General features: G+C 43.5%; 1 protein-coding gene, 1 long non-coding RNA gene and 1 other non-coding gene across 4 annotated transcripts in view; 2 read left to right on the plus strand and 1 right to left on the minus strand.

Annotated features, from left to right (window-relative positions):
* Positions 1–1,004: 1,004 nt before the first annotated feature.
* Positions 1,005–21,711, minus strand: part of LOC123580583 (adipocyte plasma membrane associated protein) — a 35,600-nt gene continuing 14,893 nt past the window's right edge. The window contains exons 3-9 of one of the 2 annotated variants that reach the window (XM_045445524.1): positions 20,277–20,392; positions 13,967–14,059; positions 11,633–11,749; positions 10,247–10,421; positions 9,511–9,645; positions 8,866–9,058; positions 1,005–3,272 (exon numbers count right to left, since the gene is read on the minus strand). In XM_045445524.1, coding sequence (XP_045301480.1) covers positions 3,063–3,272; positions 8,866–9,058; positions 9,511–9,645; positions 10,247–10,421; positions 11,633–11,749; positions 13,967–14,059; positions 20,277–20,392 — 1,039 coding nt within the window. In that variant the 3' untranslated portion in view covers positions 1,005–3,062. The remainder of the gene's footprint in view (positions 3,273–8,865; positions 9,059–9,510; positions 9,646–10,246; positions 10,422–11,632; positions 11,750–13,966; positions 14,060–20,276; positions 20,393–21,711) is intronic. The other variant, XM_045445525.1, reaches the window with a different exon arrangement.
* Positions 12,235–12,803, plus strand: LOC123580584. Its single transcript, XR_006703370.1, has 3 exons — positions 12,235–12,249; positions 12,321–12,451; positions 12,748–12,803. It is a non-coding gene; the product is annotated as an uncharacterized LOC123580584 (long non-coding RNA).
* On the plus strand, positions 14,522–14,623 carry LOC123581732. The gene has a single exon (XR_006703971.1). It is a non-coding gene; the product is annotated as a U6 spliceosomal RNA (small nuclear RNA).

The following is a 21,711-nucleotide window of genomic DNA, read 5'->3' on the forward strand; positions in this document are numbered from 1 at the left end:
CAGAGGGAAGCTGTGACACCATCTAATGTTATTGTCACTGAGAAATGTAAAGTTAAGTACCTGGGATTCTAAGACATACCAGAAATAGGACTGAAGAGAAGAAATACTAATTGCTCAAGGTCTTGAAACTGAGCAAAACCGGTCAAAATTCTAACAGTCTTGCCCTGAGTGTTCTAGAGCTTTCCCCAGCCATGCCTCCTCACTAACTAAACACAGACTCTAAGGGATTCAGCTCTACTGTCCCTTCTCCAGGGGTGCAGACAGGCCCCAGCCGTGACAGGTGCCTCCCCAACTGCCATGGGGGCCACCTGTGAAGCTTGAAACTATGATGATGCCAGGCCACTCTAGAAGACCAGGAACCCCAGAGGACTCTGATGTGCAGCCAAGGTCCAACCCTTGGGCTGAGCAGTGACCACCAAAAGGCCAGGTCCTGGGAACACCACCCTGCCTCCTCATCTCCCAGCTTCCCCGGCACATTTTATAGTCAGAGCACGGTTTCTGGCCCAGCAGTGTACTGGCCCTGTGTTCCCAGTGACTTTGGGAAAATCACTCCCCCCCAGCTTCCATTCCCCTATAAAATGAGGCCACATCTCTTTCCATCAGTAAAAGGTCAGTGTATGTGAAACCCCCTTTTTTTTTAATTTATTTAAAAAATAAATTAACTGAACACTTTCAGAGAGAGAAAACACTCATTGGGGGAGGGACAGAGAGAGAGGGAGAGAGAGAGAATCCCAAGCAGGCACCATGCTGTTAGCACAGCACCCAACACAAGGCTCAACTCCAACTCAGGAACCATGAGATGATGACCTGAGCCGAAATCAAAAGAGTCAGACGCTTAACTGACTGAGCCACCCAGGAGTCCCAGTGAAAACACTTTCTAAACTACAGACCACTCTGCAAATGCATGTTGATGATAAAAATCTCAAAACAGGGCCTCTGTCATATGAAAGGCAGTAAGTGAATCCTGACAGAATTTTTGTAATAGATAATAAAGAAGCACACAATGAATGAATCACTTAATTTAATTTTAAAAGCATGTTAGTAATTCACATTAGTGCAAATCTGCTTCATGTTTACAACAAAAGCACACCACATACTTAAACCTAACAAGGCTATATTTTGTTCCTCACCATGGCAAATTACCAGATAAAACACAGCAAATGACACTTTGAGACAGAAAATCAAAATCTGAGTCAAAATCAAGACTCCTTTGCTGAAAACTCTGGAAAGCAATTTACCAGCTTCTCTGCACTGCTAAAAAGTAAGCACTAAAACCAAAGCCCTCTGTTCTCAATCAAGAAGTCAACTTATATATGTTCCTCACATTTAAATTGTTTTTTATGGCAGAATGATCAGGCTTTCCCTTTTCCTGTACAGCTGATGTATGGGATGCACCATTATCTACTAAGAAGTATTTAATAATCACTACTCAACTTTCTTTCCTATAAAGTAATATAAATAACATTAAGTCATTCACCTAATACATTCTGCATTGCATCAACTGGACTGAAGCCAATCTCTGACCCTGTGCTACTGCTGCTGCACATAAAGCCATCCCTGAACAGGTAACACCAGATGAGCCAACCACCAGATCCTGCCTGTTTCCCCTAAAATGAGGCCAGCCCAGCACATGGGAGGGGGGTGGCCGCTGTTGGGAAAGGGAATGAAGGGATTAGTGCCAGCCAGTGCAACACCACATAAATGGTTGAGATTTTACCACAGCTATCAATCCTCTTTGAATTTTAATATCATTACCTATTGAAAATATTTCCTTTGTTAAGTTACTTAAAACAATTCCAGAGAGACGATCTCCTATGGATTCTCACAAACAGGACAGAAAGGAACAGATATTAGGCCCATTTTGTAGGCTGGAAACAGGAACACAGTATGGCATCAACAAGCCCAAGAATAAAGCACTGCCAGGAGGCAATGGCTGGAGGGGCTGCCCTGTGCCCTGAGCCAGCCAGATGGACTGCTTGTCCCTAAACAAGGTCCTGACCAAAATGATCCTCTTATCAGCCCTCAATGGAATCAAATTCCAGTCCCTGTTAACATAATTATATTAGAGAAAAACTCCCAGGCAACACCATCAAAAAAGATTAATCAGCAGAAAAGTCAATTTAATTATCATTATTACATGGGTTCCCCTGACAAAATTAGGACCAGTGTACAGGCATACCTGTCAGGATATACAGCAACTTTAGGCTTGTGACCCTCTAGCAAATGGCACTAGCATGTGCACTATTCATCTGTGGGCCTAGTGGTGAGGAACAAAGGTATGTAAACAGGACCTGCCTAAATTCTCCCCTGCAGTACCCAGCTGCTGGATCATTCCATCAACGTGGTAAGTTGTTCACAGAGAAGAGCCCAGGGAGTCCTGAGCTGCTGCTTCTATGCATTTACTCGGGTCCTTGCCTTTAAATGGTTATAGGGACTCAGGAGTCTTGAAAAGCCTCTGGTTCAGAGTGGGGCAGGCTGGAGGGTGTGAGCTATGGAAGGGAACATCCAGGATCAAGGTCCCAAGTCCCACACAACTCTACATCTAGAGTTAGAATATGGCTCTAAGGTCTTTACTTACATAGCTCCGCCCACTGGCCTCAACACATGTTTGCACTGAGCTCTCCTTGCCCTTCCCATGCCCCTCCCCCAAAGACAGGTATTACCCCATTTTACAGTAAAGACACAGGCTGGCAGGACAGCCATTAGCAAAAACAAGATCCTTAGACAGCTCATCTACGCTCTATCCACCAAACCTTGAGGCCTGTTATAAGTGTATGAAGTCTCCTAAGTCCTAGAGAATCACTGTACTTAGAAAGGTTTTTTTTTTAACAGAAAATAGTTTAACATGGACTTATCCTCCCTATGGCAAATTATGCTTCCCTCTAAATGCAATGTCAAACCCAGGGGAGAGGTATCCCACAGGGGCCCAGACATCCACAGGGTCTCACTGTCCACTTCCAAGGACTGGCAGGTGCAGGTGGAAAGGGCTGTGTGCATGGTACCTCCTGGAATAGGAGTGGTGCCCAGCGTGAGGACTCCTGGCACAGCCACAGTCAGGCTGGCTAAACAGACTGAAGGTTGAGTCTGCAGAGGAAGGGGGCCCTGAAGGAGCCCAGGTATAGGTGCCCATCATGCTCGTGCACTTCACTGATGTAGGAGGCCACCTGCCCGTCAGGATCGTGCAAGCTTCTCCGGAATGCCCCGCTGTCGCTGAGTTCTAGAACAAGGCTGTACCGTGGCACAAACTTCATCACAGTCTCCTGACTAAACAGCTGGGAAGGAAATGGCATGAGGAGAGGTTAGTTTCTGACCAAGGGAGTGGTGTGAGCAGATCCAATTTGCTGAAAACAAGACCAAAGGCCCAAAATGGAATCACTTATGCTCAGTCCCACATCACTAAACCATATCTAACTTACTTACAGTTTGGGCTCTCCCAGAAATAGAATCTTACATGAGTCAATCAGAAATCTCCTGATCAGCACTAGCAAGGTAATGTGCCTGACAGACCCCTTCCATCCCCTAAAGGAAAACAGCCCGGCAATAATCAACCTGGGTTTTTTTGTTTTTGTTTTCCCAGTGTAACCCCCTTGTTCCCACCTCTTCCTGCCCGGAAGTCTTTCATTTTGTACAGTTCCTCCAAACTCCTATCTGCTCGACTAGATGCTGCCCGAATCAGGAGTCACTGATCAAAGCCAATAAGATCTTTGACATTTACTCAGTTAAATTTTACTTTTAACAGATGCCACAGCCACTCGCCATCTCATAAGGACCCAGCTCTTCCAGTGACAGGGAAGCCACATAGAATAAACCAGCTCCCTGCCCTTGGCACAGGACCTGCCACCCCACAGGCATCCCCTACCTCTGCCCCCACGCAGATCAGGCCAAGGAGCCTCCTGTCATGTGCACCCAGAGGCAAGACTAGCCCAGCACAAGGATTACAGCTTTCTAACAGCCCTCTGCATGGTACCCGCTAGACCCAATGCAGGCGCTACTCCAGACAACCCAGCTGAACCCAGAGAAGGGTTGAGGGCTCCCCACATCTGATGAAGACACAACACTGAAGCCAATGTCCAGACTGACATGGACTCCAGCACAGCTTAACCAGAATGAACGCCAAGCTCTCAGACTAAGTTTAACACATTTCAAACATGCAAGGTGCAAATGATGGAGACATGACGGCAGTTTGTGTTGATGAGAAAAGACCTGGACAAGTTAAATGAGCATGTCCCTGCCCCCTGAGCCCTGGCAGCTCTGCTCAAGGCCAGAGTACAGATGGAGGAAAACCCCTCCATGCTAAGCAAGGCACCGTCTAGCAGCCTCCTGACTCAGCCAGCTCAAGGGCCACATGGGGCTACTGAAGGGTTTTAAGAGCAGAGAAACCAGAGGGTGAAATATGAAATTTCTGGCACAGCAGGACACTACGGAGGAAATGATGCCAGTACGCGACTGCATAAGGCCAATGAGCGCAAATTAATAGGCAGATGTCTACCTCTTTTTAATTTTTTTAATGTATTCATTTTTGAGAGAGAGAAAGAGACAGAGTGAGTGGGGGAGAGGCAGAGAAAGGGAGAGAGAGAATCCCAAGCAGGCTTCGTACTGTCAGCACAGACATGGGGCTTGAACTCAAAAAACCATGAGATCATGACCTTAGCCACAACCAAGAGTTGGATGCTTAACTGACTGAGCCACCCAGGCGCCCCTATCTACCTCTTAATGTAAGGGCAAACAGCCAAACAACTGCACGTGTCCAGTGGATAATGTCTCCTAGACAAAGGAGAAACCTTGCAAAGGTCCAAACAGACATACAAGTTGACTGAGTTCTAAAAAGTTTTATGGCAACCAAAGTTACATTATAACTTAAAACACTCCATAAGACTTCCCACGGCCTGTGAAATGCCATCTCACTTCAGTGTTAGGTCCTCCCTTTTCTGCTCTATCTTATCCCTAAGACATCTCACCCTCTCTCTTTGGTTTAAGTTGCTTTCCCAGAGAGCCCTCAAATCTTCGCCCCAATTTCTAACCCCCAGTGCTGAAACTTCCCCACCCAGACTTTCTAAAAGCTCTTCAAACTCAACAGACTCCCCAGCAGAGGAGACCAGGCCCCTGACACCAGCTGCTGATGCCAAGAACCCTGCCCTCATGCCTGATCCCTTCTCTCCAAGCCATGCAAGCCGGGCTCCATGGGGTCTTATCATGTGTATGTACCTCCCACCCCAGGCTCTGCCCTACCACCATTCCTGGCTGCCGCAGCCTCCTCCACACCAAGCTCCTCACAGCCAGTGGAGCCATGCCACAGGCTGCTCTCCACACAGCAGCTTCAGTTGTCACTTTAAAATTTCCTTTGTGCTATATCACTCCCCACCCAAACAATTCAGTCAAGAAGTGACTTGTGAAACCCAGCAGGGTAGGTGTGTGCAGAGGCTGGAACCACAGTGGCCTAGACCAAGAGTCAGTCTTAGCAGGGTGAGGGACAGTCCACGCTGGGGGTAAGGAGAGGGCAGTGGCATGAAGCAGGGCATCAGAACCCAGGCAGGGTGAGACACGTTCCTACAGTGGGGTGATCAGGCACAGGCTGGCAGAGCTCAGGCAGAGTGAGGAGGGTGTTTGCTTGGGGACGACTTGGTGCAGGTACCAGAGCCTCTGGGAGGAAAGGCAAGCCCCTCACATGGCTGGGAGGAGGAAGAAGGCCCAGTGTAGGATGCTAGAGCTCTAGCAGGACCCATGATGGAGGGACAATGGTCAGATTGGTGATGTCTGGGGAATCTGATCAAATAGGTAGGAAAGATAATAGGATCTAGGTTTCTCACTACTAGAGAAGGGAAATACAAATACGGAAGTGGAGAAAACTAGAATAAATCCTGTGGTATGAGACTGGAAGCAGCAATACCAGCATTACTTACGAGCATCAATTTAAATAAACAGATGGCAAATAAACATGTGTGAACATGTGTACATACACTGTATATACAGTTGACCCCTGAACAACACCGGTTTGAACTGCAGCAGGTCCACCTATATGCAGATTTGTTTTGATAAATATAGTGCTGTAAATGTATTTTCTCTTCCTTACAATTTTAATATTTTTTTCTCTAGTTTACTTTATTGTAAGAATACAGTATATAATACATATAACATAAATTATATGTTAATCAATTGTTTGTTATCATTGAGGCTTCTGGTCAACAGGCTGTTGGTAGTTAAGTCTTTGGGGAGTCAAAGGTTATAGGCATATTTTCAACTGCACAGGGGCCAGTGTCCCTAACCCCCATGTTGTTCAATGGTCAAATGTATTGATAAATGTATGAATACACATGCATATATTCCCTGGTTTTGTCTATTGAGGGAGCCTGGTGGCAGTGATACACCAAAAGCAATGAGCACAAGCAACAACAGATATCCTCTAGAAGGAACCAGGGCTCCTTGGAGAAATGGTTGATTACAGAGCTGGAACATGGAAAATACTGGAACATGGAAAATACAAGATGAGCCTAAACACTGTATGGTGCCAGAAAGTAAGGAACCACTCCAAAAATGTTAGGAATATGTGCAAAGGTCAGGGAGCCACACTGAAGGGGCTCCCACTGGCCATAGCCAGACAATTTGAGCCTCAAAATAAATAATGATAGTAATAGACTATAATCCATTGAATAAAAAAGACAACCATGAGATCATACCGATGTTTACTTATTTAGAAAGTACTTCTTCACAAAATATGTGTTAATTACTAGTGGAAAAAGAGTGACTTCACAATGGAGAAGCCTGGCATTCACCACAGAATCAAGTGGCCAACACTGCCACCACCAGCATGGGACAAGCTGACATTATGTGCCTCCTCACAGGACACACTGAGAACACAACTTCACTTCATGGTCTTCCTGCCAGAGATGCATAACCTAAATCTAATCATTAGAAATGCCAGATGACCCAAATGGAAGTATACTCTGCAACATAACTGACCTGTAATTCTCAAAAAGATCAAGACTAAGGCACTGTTCCAGACTGAAGGAGAATAAAGAGATGTGACAAGTCAAGGCCACTCCTTGTCCTGAGTTGAATCCTCTGTTACGACATCACCAGGGTAACTCCCAAAACTCAAATGGGGTCTGTGGATTGGATGGCCACCACTATCCATGTGAGTTTCCTGTTTCAGTGGGTGGTCATGGGGAGAATGTCCTTATTACAGGAAAATCACAAAAGTATCTGAGGATGCAGGGCATCAGGTCAGCAACTTATTGCAATAGTTCAAGGACAAAAGTCCTTTGCTGCTCTTCTAAGTCTGATACTGTCTCAAAACTAAAAACACAGAAAAACTAAAAACATACCAAAATCCTCAATGACTTCAATCACATTTAGAATAAAATCTAGCCTCTTTTTCACATCTGCAAGGCCTGTGGTCCTCTCCCATTGCACTCAATCTGCCATCTCTGCGGCCACACAAAGGTGCTGAGCTCTCCCGCACCAGGAACATGTGTCACCACTCTGGCTCCTTCTCACACCTGTGGTCTCAGCTCCCTGAGCACACATCCTTCCACAGTAATTCTGAGAGCCTACCGTGTGCCAGACACTATTCTAGGTGCTGCGAACACAGGAGCGAACTAAAGATGGGGCATGTGCTCTGTCATGCGAAGAGACAAACCACCACCCCCATCACCACATCACATCCTTGCTGTGGGAAGACGGACAGGCACAGAATTGGAGTACTCACTACAGTCAGTACAGGCATTATGTGCATATTCTCATTACATTTTTTCAGTACCTAATGAAATAGAACAATGCTATTATTCTTTCCCCTTGAAAGATGGAGGAATTGAGGCAGAGAGAGATCATATCATCTGCCCAGGGTCCCACAACTGGTCTGGCCTTCTTCAAAACTCCTGTCCTTCCCACCTCACTATTCTGCCTCCTCTTAGGTCCCAGTAGGAACAGATGGTGGCTCTGGAACCAACAAAGTGAAGAGGAAGAATGTGTTATTTCTAAACAGATCAGGATTATCCACAGTGACACACTGAACTTGGAACAAAACTGAAGGCCATGGGCCAGCCCGACAGAGCAGGTACCCATAGCCCCTCAGCAGGGCCCAGACACAGGGCCCAGCAGTACAGAGACTCAGTAATTGCTGCCTAGTACCTTTCAGGGCCTTAAGTTACAATTATTTTAACATCTATTCAATATTCAATATCCAATATCAATTTCAAACATCTATTCGGTCTGTGAAATGGAGCTTGTTAGAAATGAAGGTTTCTGCATGATGGAAGTACCTATATCAGCAGGTTGCTCATCCAGTATAAAACATATAGAATTACACTGAGTACATTTCATGGAACTCACTGGGGAAAAAGGCTTTTGTAAAGGATCTGTGGCTGGCCATTGGTGGGGGTAGGTGATTTTTTTTTTTTTTAATGAAAAAGTTTGGTTGCTAAGAGGTCAAAGGTCAAGATCTGGTACAGGGTGCAGGAGAGATCGGGATGTGAATGACAGAAAGTTCCAGAAGGTAGGAGGACGCAGGGTGGGATGGGGCCAAGGTAAGTCTGTGCCTGATGACCATTTGAGAAGCAGCAGTATGGTCTGCAGGGGCCCCATATGAAGGCCTAGTTGCAGGATCTGTGGAAAGGGGAGGTATGGAGGGGGCAGGCATGACTGACAGACCATGATGGTGAGGTGACAACAAAACCAGAAGGAAAATGTCAAAGGGTTCAAATGTTTCAATTTACATTTCAGGCTGAATAATAAAATATGTTTTAAAGAAGTCACTAACAGTACTAAATATGATCAGAATGAGAATTTTTAAAGCTACGAAGGTCAAAAAAAGATCGTAATTAGATGCATTTTCATTTTGTTTTTTGGAATTGTAGTTTTCATACTTACCTTAAAAATCATTCTTTTAATATAGGGTCTCTCAGATAAGAAATCTAACATAGAAAACCCAGGATTGGAGCGAATGGTCCCCATGCCGACCCAGTACCCGCCAGAGCTGCTAGGTCGGATGTTGTCTGGAAATCCAGGCAGGTTCTCCACGAACAGATCAGCCCCTCCCTTCATCAGGCCAGACAGGTAGAATCTGAAAAATTCACCCAAGCAGGTAGTGAGCAGTAGCCCCCGGATTTATGGAAAAATTTTAGCCAAGCACCAAAATTGTCTTGGTTCCAATCAATTTATGGAAACAACTATAAACCTGTCCATCATGAACAAAAGCACAGCTGATGACAGGGGCCCCTGCCCTGGGCCCAACTAGATGCAGTTGCAGGAAGATGGCCCACCTAATGGATAAAGGGACCCAGGATGCATGCAATCAGCATTAAATTGAGACTCTCCAAGGCTGCGACTTTTCAAGCAGGGTGAGACGGGGGAGAAGGAAAATGCATTCCTGAATTTTACTGCTTTCCTTGTCACACAAAGGAGAAGGTAACCTGCCGCATCTCAGATCATGTAGGTTGATGTCTCCCAGCCCATCCCAGGCCAGGCCACAGTGAGCTCTGGCCATCCCGACAGCTCAGTGGGTACGGCACGTACCTTCTTATCCTTGCCATTGTTGTCTCGGCCACCAGGACAAAGTCCTCTGCAGGAGAAAGCTGCACTCCGTTGGGGAACCGCAACTGGTCCAGTAAAACCTTCACTTCCTGGGTCTTGGTGTCATACTCTAGCAGGCTGCAGGGCGCCAACAGCTAAGACTCACGTGGGAGAGTTCGTGGCCTTGCCCCATTGGAGCCTTGCTCCCCTCTGAGCCTGGGGCAGAGGCCTGCAAAAGGGGATCCTCCTTACGCTGCAGTGACAAGGCCCCTGATGGTCCTCTGCCCAAACCTAGCTCCAGGCTGCCCCTTGGAGGCCTTCCCATCTGAAGCAGACCCAGGCATCCTCTTCCTGAGAACCCCCTAGTCAGTTTTCTCGCTGAGCTGGAATCTGGCTCAGCACCAGGGAGGGCCCCCATGGCTCCAGCCTCACAGGAGTTCCCCTTTGGAGGGATGACCTGAAACCCAGGCCAGCCTGCACGGTCCCGCCTAGAATGCCAACCGACCACGTGCTCAGATGGACTGGCCTGTTTTAATTTCATTTTTCAAAGAGAAAGTGTGAACATCTTGCTCTGTTGTGTTGCATCCATCACCCATTTCCAGAAGCCATTAATGTCCTATCTCAAAAGCTGCAATATTATGCTCAGAAACACTCCAATGACTCCCACAAATAAGCTCTGTGAAGTCACCCTGACTGACTGATGATCTCACTGAGCAGAAGATCTGAAATAAACACTCACCGCCCATCATCTGTTCCCTCCATAACCAGAAGCAGGTAATCTCGTCTCTGCCATTTGCTGCTAGAATCTGTAAAGTAAATCTTCCTCCCATCCTGAGTTACTGTAAGATCATTCACAAAGGACATTTTCCTCCCCTCTATCGGTGTCTCAGAGGAGACCAGCAGCTTCACCTCACCTGAGGTAGGAAGGAAGAAAAGGAGGGAGGGATAGAAGACCTGTTTTCATTCCAAGAAATTGTATCTCAATGATCTCAAAATATTAATCAGCTTACCTGATTTAAAAGGAAAAACTAAAATGAGCTTCTCTCACATGCCAGTAGATTTATTCCCTTACAGTTAAAAACCAGTGTTTTCCTTTCTTTCATCTGTTAGGTGATAAATTTTTTTAAACTAACTTCATTAAAGGCAGAATCCTCCCTCTAAGGATGAGGACCTCTTCCTTTTATCAAGACAAACTGACTTTTAAAAATCTATTATGAGTCTTAGGGGCGCCTGGGTGGCTCAATCGGTTGAGCATCCGACTTCAGCTCAGGTCATAATCTCATGGTTTGTGAATTCAAACCCTGTGTATCAGCACAGAGCCTGCTTTGGATCCTCTATTCCTCATTCTCTGTTCTTCCCCCATTCTTTCCCTCCCTCTCTCTCTCTCCCTCCCCCTCTCCCCCCCAAAAAGAAAAAAAAATAATAATCTATTACAAGTCTTAGACAAAAGGCAACTTTCTTTTCATTTGCTTGAGAGAAATACAAAATGTTCCATTCACCTGGTTTTAAGTAAAGAAATAGTGATGGTGGTAAACTTTTAAAAATAGGAAAACAACCATTTATGGAATGATAAGCTCTCTCTTTGTATAATCTCATTTAAACCCTCACACGATCCCCCAAGGGTAGGCACTACCATTAGCCCTGTATCATGGATGGGTAAACTGCACAGAGAGGCTGAGGCAGCTGCATAGTCACACAGCCAGCAAACAGGTCCCAGGTACTACCCACGATAACAAATTCCTCCATCATACAAACTCCCCTGCTGAAGCACATAGAGAAAAACAGGAGGAACAGGTGGACAAAGAACAAATGAAAAGACAGACACAGAAAACAAACAGACGAGATACAGAGAGACACAGAAAAACAAAGATAGAGGAGTTCTAACTTTTTAAGGATAAGATCCTGCAGCTAAAAAACAAATAGGAAATTGGGATATGTGACAAATACCATCATGTAACTGATACATGATACACATAGGCATTACTTGCAGTACTATTCAATGAATAAGAAAATAATACAAAGTTTCCAGTAGTCTTACTAAATAAATATCATTAAATCCACTTATGTACATATTGTTTAAAACATCTGAAGTCACCACAGAAGGAAAGAAGACATTGTTACATACGTTTCCATGGATTTACTTCAAATAGTCCCTTATACGCATCAGCCACAAAAAGGGTTCCATTGGGTCCTGCCCGGATGCCCAGGGGCCTCCCACAAGCAGGCTCATCATCTCGGGTTTCTAGAAAAACAAATGGTAGGAATCAGTGGCTGGTCCCAGGTTCTACCTGTGTCTCCAAGCATCTCATCCATCCCGTACTAAATATACGTCAAGCTGTTCAGAACAAAAAAGACCATGGCTTTAGAGACAGATGTATACCCTAGCGTTCCAGCCCCCTCAGAACTTATGACAACTGTCTGGTGTATCCAGAGAGACCAACTGAGAACATGGATCTGAACATATGAACAACAACTGGTACCCGAGAATCACATTCATATCAGCATCCTGAGACTTGGACAGTTAACTCAGGGACATCATCAGGACCCAGGCCCCAACTCTAGAACCCCCACCACGGAATCTCAGGAATTGTGAGTTTAATCCCAATAGCCTGACCTGAACACTGTGCCCATCTATGGTACTGCCAGTTGTCCCTCCACCTGGCTTAAAGTAAGAGCTACTATTTTAATACCTTTTTAAAACCCGAGGCAATGCATATTTATTGCAGTGGTGTTCACTGCAGGGTTCCTTATGCAGAGGCACTTACTGCAAGGATTCTCACTGCAGGGGTGCTTATGCAACATGCTTACTGCAGGGTGCTTTCTACAGGGTGCTATCTGCAGGGTTGCTTTCTGCAGGGTGCTCTCTGCAGGGTTGCTTACTGCGGGGTGCTCACTGCAGGGTTGTTTACTGTGGGGTGCTCACTGCAGGGTTGTTTATTGCAGGGTTGCTTACTGCCAGGTGCTTAGCGCAGGGAGCTCACTACAGGATCACTTACTTCATGGTACTCTCTGCTGGGTCGCTTACTGCAGGGTGCTTAGTGCAGGTGCTCTCTTCAGGGAGCTCTCTGTAGGATGCTTTCTGCAGGGTTGCTTACTGCAGGTTGCTTACTGCATGGTTACTTACTGCAGGGTGCTTTCTGCAGGGTTGCTTAGTGCAGGGTACTCTCTGCAGGTTGCTTACTGCAAGGTGCTTTCTGCAGGGTTTTTAAGGGTTGCTTACTGCATGGTTGCTTACCGCAGGGTGCTTACTGCAGGGTTGTTTACTGAGGGGTGCTTTCTGCCAGGTTGCTTACTGCAGAGTACTTTCTGCAGTGTACTTAGTGCATGGTTGCTTACTGCAAGGTGCCTTCTGCAGGGTTTTTAAGGATTGCTTACTGCAGGGTGCTTACTGCATTCAGGATTGCTTACTGCAGGGTTGTTTACTGCAGTAAAGGGGTGAGGGGTGCTTACTGCAGGGTGCTTACTACAAGAATCCTTACTTCAAGACACTGACTGCAAGATCACTTACTGCCAAAATATGGAATGGAAAAGGCAGGTTAAAAAACTGGATATACAGTATGATTCCATCACAAAACCAGAGTATCTGTGAACAGAAAGATATCTGAAAAGCTATTCACTAGAACGTTAACAGTTACATCTGTGAAAACTCTGAGATGATTTTTACTTCCTTCTTTGTACCTTTGTGTTGTTTGCAAATGAAAATGCATCATTTTTACAAAAACATTCTACCTATTAAAAAACAATAACTAGGGGCACCTGGGTGGTTCAGTGGGTTAAGCGTCCAACTTCGGCTCAGGTCATGATCTTGCGGTTTGTGGGTTCAAGCCCTGTGTCAGACTCTGTGCTGATAGCTCAGAGCCTGGAGCCTGCTTCAGATTCTGTGTCTCTCCCTTTCTCTCTGCCCCTCCCCCACTCACACACTAAGTCTCTCTCAAAAATAAACAAACATTAAAAAAAAAACAATAACTAATAAAAAATCTGTGGGTTATCAGTTTTTAATGGTGAGATTCTTCTACTCTCATTTCCCAAAAACTGAGTGACTTCAGGGTGTTTTGACTTTGAATGACACTGCTGAAATTCCTGGGAAGCTAACATAGGAATGACATTTAAACCTCCAAGTAACAACAGAGCCAACTGTGCTTCCACAGCAGCACTGTGACAATGGCTATAATCTTCTCCAAAGTTAACCTCGAGGATGAACACAGGCCACTATGGAATGGCAGGGGGCGGGGCCCATGAGATAACTGGCAGCTGCGAAGGCCACTGCCTCGAAGAGTAACAATCAGGTACAGTGAGGTCCAGGGACCACAGGGCAAATGAAGACCACCTGCCAGGTGGTCAGGGGCTCTTTTTTCTTCAAGGGTGAACCTGACTTCTAGGGAGAGTTAGTTCCACACAGTCATTCAGCACTTTTCTCAGTAACAAGAGACATGTATCAGGGGGACGGTCACTAACTTACTGCATGGGCCTGAACCAAAGCGGGCAATGGTCTCTACTTCACCATTTTCAAGTTTTACGATCCGGCCATCTGCCGTACCAGTAAACATCACATCTGTTTAAAAAAATAAAAAGGAATAAGAGTTACTAGATTAGCCTAAGAACTGTCATAGCCTTCTACAATAGAGGTGGTTTGTTTGTATTTTTCATCTCTAGAGAGAAAATGGCAGTTCTGAAGATGAAGAAGTTGTCTGAGTCCTTAAAAAGTCCTTAAAGCAAGCAAGCAGTGATAAAACCACGGGGGCCTGGGGCCCAATGTCCCAGGTATGTGGGCTTGAACCTGACGTTGGAGCAAGGGTGCAACCTTGCTGTTGGAGCAGCCAGCAGACACCAATCTGAAAAAACAAGTGAGGATTTTCTACTCTCAAAGGAGCAAGGACTCTCGGGCTGACTTAGCACTCAGGGGCATATATGATCATGTCCGCCTCCAGTGAGTGTCTGCTGCTGTGTGGATTATATCCAACTGAAGAGAAAGAACTGCTAGAAAGTTGCTCAGGATAAAACTAAAGCACAATGAGTGCTCACTTCATCAGCACATATACAATTGGATCAATGCAGAGATTAGCATGGCCCCTGTGCAAGGATGACACACAAATTCATGAAAACACTCCATAGTTTTCAAATGTATACAGGCAAACTCTAGGACAACCACTAAAACAATTCTTTAGAAAAAGTATAATTGATATGCTAAGCAAGAAGATAAAATGGAATCATAAAAAGGGTCAATAAAACTATAAAAGTAGCTATACTTGTGGTGAATATAGCATAATGTATAAAATTATCAAATCCCTAAGCCGTACACCTGAAACTAATGTTAACACTCTGTCAACTATACTAAGACAAACAAAAAAACATAAAAGGCAGAAAGAGGGTGAAGACAAAAACAGGAACAAAAAACAAAGGAACAAACAGAAAACAGTAATGATTATGGTAAATATTAATCCAACTATATAAATTATCACTTTAAACATCAACGGTCTAAATATACCTATCAAAAATACAGAGACTCTCAGAAGAAATCAAAAAACAAGACCCACTACATGCTGTCCACAGGAAACGCACTTAACATATAAAGATACACCAAGAAGAAGATATACCAAGTCAAATGTTGACAGAGCCAACTTCAGAGAAAAGAATATTAGGGATAAAGAAGAACATTACATATAATAAAGGGTCAATCTTCTAAGAAGACATCACAAGCTTTAATGTGTATGTGCCTAATAACAAATCATCAAAATCCATGAGGCGGCACTGATAGAAATGTAACGACAAAGAGATAAAAACACCATAAGAATTGAAGACTTCAGCATCTCTCTATATCAGAAATGGACAAGTCCTGCAGACAGAAAATCAATAAGGACATAGTTGAACACAAGGGCACCATTTACCAATTACATAACAATTGACATCTATCAATTACTCATCCAAATACAGCAGGATACACCTTTTTCTCAAGTTCACATGGAACATTCAGGAAGACAGACCACAATCTGGGCCATAAAAACACCTTAATAAATTTAAAAGAATATAAATCATACTCTCAGACTCTCAAATCTACTCTCAGACCACAATGGAATTAAAATCCAAATCAATACAGAAAGATGGCTGGAAAATCCTAAAATACTTGAAGATTAAACACACTTCTAAATACACCGAGGTCAAAGAAGATATCTCAAGAAAGACTGAAAAACATTTTGAACTAAATGAAAATGAAAATACAACTTATCAAAACCTGTGCATGCAGTGAAAGCAGTGCTTAGGAAGAAATGTATACCATTGAATGCATATATTAGGAAAGAAGAAAGAACTAAAATCAATTACTTAAGCTTCCATCTTAGGAAACTAAAAAAGAAAAAGAAGAGCCAAGTAAACCCAAGGTAAGCAAGAAAGAAAGGATAAGAGGAGACTGATATCATTAATATGAAACTGGAAACAGGAAATCAAAAGAGAAATCAGCAAAACCAAACGATGGTTCTTTGAAAAGTTCAATAAATGACAATCCTCTAGCCAGGCTAAGAAAAAAGAGAGAAGATACAAATTACCAACATCAGAAATGAAAAAGGGAATATCCCGATAGACCCCATGGACATAAAAGGATAATAAAGGAATATCATAACAACTCTATGCTCACAAATTCGACAACCTAGAGGAAATAAACCAATTCCCTGAAAAACACAATCAGTCAAAACACAAGAAAAAATAGACTATTTGAATAGGCCTATATCTATGGAAGCAATGAATCAATAACTATAACCTTCCAAAACAGAAAGCACAAGCCTCTCATTAATGAATTCTTCCAAACATTTCTAAGGAAGAAATAACACCGGTTCTCTACAATCTCTTCCAGAAAATAAAAGCAGAGGGAATACTTCCTAACTCGTTCTATGAAGCCAGCATTATCCTAATGACAAAACTAGTCATTACCAAAAACTACAGACCAAGATCTCTCATGAAGACAAATGCAAAAACCCTCAACAAAATATTAACAAGTCAAATCCAATAATATATGAAAAGAATCATACACCCCAATCAAGTGGGATTTATCCCAGGTATGCAAGGCTGGTTCAGCATTTGAAAATCAATTAAGTAATCCACAGTATCAACAGGTTAAAGAAAAATCACATGATCATATTCACACATGCAGAAGAGCATTTGACAAAAATCCAACATCTGTTCATGATAAAAACTTTCAGCAAATTAGGAATAGAAGGGCACTTCAACTTGATAAAGCACATCTACAAAAAACCTACAGCTAACACATCCTAATTCTTGGCAACAAACTTGTAAGCTTTCCCACTAAGATTAAGGAACAAAGCAAGAATATCCCCACCTCACAACTCCTTCACAATACTGTACCAGAAGTCCTTGCTAATGCAAAAAGAGATGGAAATAAAAGGTATACTGAGAAGAAATAAATCCATCTTTGTTCATAGATGATACGATCGTCTATGTAGAGAATCCCAAAGAATCAACAACAACAACAAACTCATAGAATAAGTGATTATAGCAAGGTTTCAGGATTCAAGGGTTATATTTAAAAGTCAATGACTTTCCTATATACCAGAAATGAACAAGTGGAATTTAAAATTAAAAACAGAATAGCATTTACATCAGCACCCAAGAGAATAAAATATTTAGGTCTCAATATAGCAAAATATGCACAAGATCTATATGAGGAAAACTACAAAACTCTGATGAAATTAAAAAAAAAAAAAAAACACTAAATAAATGGAAAGATATTCCATGTTCATGAACAGGAAGATTCAAAATTGTGAAAAGTTCAGTTCTGCCCAACTTGATTTACAGATTCAAAACAATCCCAATCAAAATCCTAGCAAGTTATTTGTAGATATCCTAAAACTGATTCTATGGAGAAGGAAAAGATCCAGAGTGGCCAACACAATATTGAAGAGCAATGTCAGACGACTGACCCTACCTGACTTCAAGACTTACTATAATGCTACAATAACCAAGACATTGTGGTAATGGCAAAAAGAATTAGACAAATTTTTTGATGTAACACAATTCAGAAATAGAGCCACATAAATACAGTCAACTGATCTTTCACAATGCAATCTTATATAATATATTGCAATATAATGGAGCAAAGATCATATTTCCCACAATGGTGCTGAAACATCTGGACATCCACATGCAAAAAATGAATCTAAACACAGACGTTACACCCTTCACAACAGCAAAGTCAAAATGGATCACAGACCTGAACGTAAAATATAAAAGTATAAAACTCCTAGAGAATCACATAGGAGAAAATTTAGGTGACTTTGGGTGTGGTAATTATTTTTTTGATACAATAGAAAAGGCACAATCAATGGAAAAATAACTAATAAGTTGGACTTCATTAGAACTAAAAATTTCTGCTCTGTGAAAGACACTGTCAAGGGATTTAGAAAACAAGGCATGGACCGGGAAAAAATATTGCAAAATATACATTTGATAAAGGACTGTTACCCAAAATATACAAAGAACTCTTAAAATCAACAATAAGAAAATGAATATACCAATTTTTCAAATGGCCAAAAGCCTTAGATACCTCACCAGAGAAGGTATGCAAATGGAAAATAAGTGTATGAAAAGATGCTCAACATCATATGTCCATTTGGGAACTGCAAATTAAAACAATGAAATACCACTATACACCTATTAGAATGGCCAAAAATCTAAAACACAGACAACACCAAATGTTGGTGAAGATATAGAGCAACAAGGATTCTCATTCACTGCTGGTCAGAATGCAAAATGGTACAGCCATTTTGGAAGACAATTTGACGGTTTCTTATAAAACTAAACATATTTTTACAATCCAGCAATTGCGCTCCATGGTACCTACCCAAATGAGTTGAAAACATAAGTCCATATAAAAACCTGCACATGGATGTTTACAGCAGCCTTATTCACAATTGACAAAATTTGGAAGCAACCAAGATGTCCTTCAGTAGGTAAATGGATAAACTCTGGTATACTCACACATGGAATATTACTCAGCAATAAAAAGGAATGAGCTATGAAGCCATGAAAAGACGTGGAGGAAACTTAAATGCAAATTACTAAGTGAAAGAAGCCAATTTGAAAAAGCTACATGCTACATGATTCCAATTATATGACATTCTGGAAAAGGCAAAAATATAGAGAGTAAAAAGGTACCCAAGGTTGCAAGGTGGGGAGGGATGAAAAGGTAGAGCACAGAGGAATTCTGAGGATTTGCAGAGCAGTGAAACTACTCTGTATGATATTATAATGGTGGATACACTTTATTACACATTTGTCCAAACCTATAGAATGTACAATACCAAAGGTGAACCCTAAGGTAAACTATGGACTCCAGGTCATAATGACGTGTCAGTATAGGTTCATGAACTGTAACACATGAGCCACTCTGGTACAGGGTGGTGATAATGAAGGAGGCTGTCTATATGTGGCGGGGGGGGGTAGGGGAATATGGTAAATCTCTGTACCATCCCCTCAATTTTGCTATGAATCTAAAATGCTCTAAAAAAAACAAATCTATTTAGAAAAATGAAAGCATGTTAATTGGTGATTACTCTTCTCTGGCACCGTCCCGAGGCTAGTGCCTCCTTCTGCTGCCAGCAACATGCCAGCCAATCCCCAGGGACAGCTTCCAAATGAAGCTGGAAGCAGGGGCTCCCTGGGGGCCTCCGTGTGGTTACAGCTGCAGGCAAATTAACAGGCCCCCACTCTACCTAACCAGAAATGTCACAAGGAGAATAACCAGGGCCTTTAAGGAAAAAACGCAAGCCCTGGTGGCAAGGTGCAATGAGGGGTCAGTCTAAGACAAAAGGGAGGAACTAAGAAAAGCATTCTCGTTGAAAGATAACGAAAAAGATCACTGTAACTCCCTGAAGTTCCAGTTGTAAATATCAATATTTGGTTTTTCACCAAAATCACAAAATCTGCGAAATGTATTAATAAATATCAATGTCTTTTAAAGAGAAACATGAGGTTCTATCATGAAGTGCCTATCCCTCTTACAATTTTGACTCAGCCAGCCAAACAAACCAATAGTCACAGAATGCATCAGATTTGGGTCCCACATCCAGCAGCACACAGGACGCACAAGTCCACCACCACTTCACGGAAACACACCATCCTTCGGAACGAGGAGTGGCCTGCCGCATTAAGCGGCTCAGAAATCCTCATCCCATTTTAAGTTCTTTAACTTCTCATTAACCGTGTCTTTTGATTCCTAATCTTAATCTTCATCCTAAAAGGCAGAAAGTGCCTTGTGGCTAGAGATTCAAGAATCAGAACCAGAGCCACATCTAGTTGTTAGCACACAGTTAAGTTACCCCTAAACATACCCACCAAAGTCAGCCTCACACAAAAACAAACAAAACAACAGTGGAAATACAGAGAATCATTTGTACTCTTTTCAAAAATGAAATCTGTACAAAGACAAACTGAATGAAGAAGCAATGTCCTATCAAGTAATACCTACCAAACTCTGATAAATGAGCTAACATCAAGGTCATCATCTTTCCTTTTTCTCTTCAATTTGATGGGCCCAACACTTTGAGCAGAAAAAACTGCCCCACAGACATGAACTCAAAACCACACAGCACTGAAATGGTCTGTAACTCAGAGAGCTGAGGGGCGTCTGCTCGACAAGCACAGCGCCTCTGCAACTGAGGAGGACGTCCAGGACCCCCCCACACACAGGAGCAGATGCATCACGGCTGCTCTGGCAGAACCCCCCTCATAGAGCCTTGACGTTCCAGGGGTTTACTACTTACCCCCAATATTTGCTATGGACTCTGGCCCAATAAGTTGATTTTCAAATAGCCTTTCCGCCTGTCGTAACTTCATATTTGGTTGCAGAACACCAAGCAAGAGAGGGGGTTCTTTGAAGCTGTAAAATAATGCAATTATAGGGATTTGTCTATAAGAAATACATGAAGAAAGTGTTAATCGGGGACCTTCATGCATTATTCCCCGGTTTTTGACAAAGAGGGCATGTTGCAATAACATCCTCAGTTGCCAGAAACACAAAGGTCAAGGGGAAAAAAACATTCTAGGATATCAGAAAAGGTCACCGTACAGAAAAATTAAAATATGATTATGCCTAATGCAAGAACTTTGATAATCACTTAAGACAACTTGGGCTGGGGCGCCTGGGTGGCGCAGTCAGTTAAGCGTCCGACTTCAGCCAAGTCACGATCTCGCGGTCCGTGAGTTCGAGCCCCGCGTCGGGCTCTGGGCTGATGGCTCAGAGCCTGGAGCCTGTTTCCGATTCTGTGTCTCCCTCTCTCTCTGCCCCTCCCCCGTTCATGCTCTGTCTCTCTCTGTCCCAAAAATAAATAAACGTTGAAAAGACAACTTGGGGCCTCCAACTACACAAGCTCCTGTCCCAGACCTTGAGGCAAGTTAGACCTCTTCACACCCTCTGATTCACACACCCTGGCATTTATTTTCCCAGTGGCTGCCCAGTCTGCCCAGTCTGCCCAGTCATTAAAGTCCAACTAAGGCAGAGGAGAGTGGTGCTGACATTTCACAGCTGATAGAGTTGCTTCCTGCTTCAAGGAGAAGACACAAGAAATAAGAGGAGTTTGGCCTGGGGCTGGTACCACCAGCCCATCATTCAGCACAGGTGCACTCTACCTCCTACCTGTCCCTCTCAGGGTTCAGCCTGGCTTTTCTCTGAAGCCAGCTTTCGCTGGGCCCTGGACCCTTCCCCTGACAACAGACTTCAGCTCCAGAGATCTTCTCTCTCCACTAGTCCTTCCCATCTACACACAAATACACCTACTTCTCCCGAGCCATCAAATCCTGCTGGTGACACCTACAGAAAACAGACACAGTTTAAAGCCCTTCTCCCCATGTCATCTGCTACCGCCCTGGTCCAGGCCACCACCTTCTCATTCCCACTTCCTCCCTTGTTCCCTACAGTATATCCTCAACCCAGCAGAACCATGCACTTTGTGAGACACAGTCAGATCACAGCGTTTGGCTCTCACAGCCCTGCAACAGCCCCATCTCACCCAGAGCCTACAGCCTTGCAGGGACACCCTTCCCAGCATACCCACAGTTACCTCTCTCCACTCCTCTCCCCTGACCGTAACAGGCACCTCCCACCTTAAATCCTTAAATCTGTGCTCCACCCTCACCTTCTCAGTGAGGCCTGCTATTAACACCCAATATAACATTCCATACCTAATACTCCCCCAAAAG

This window comes from Leopardus geoffroyi, chromosome A3 (genome assembly GCF_018350155.1).
Source record: "Leopardus geoffroyi isolate Oge1 chromosome A3, O.geoffroyi_Oge1_pat1.0, whole genome shotgun sequence".
Lineage (NCBI taxonomy): Eukaryota > Metazoa > Chordata > Mammalia > Carnivora > Felidae > Leopardus > Leopardus geoffroyi.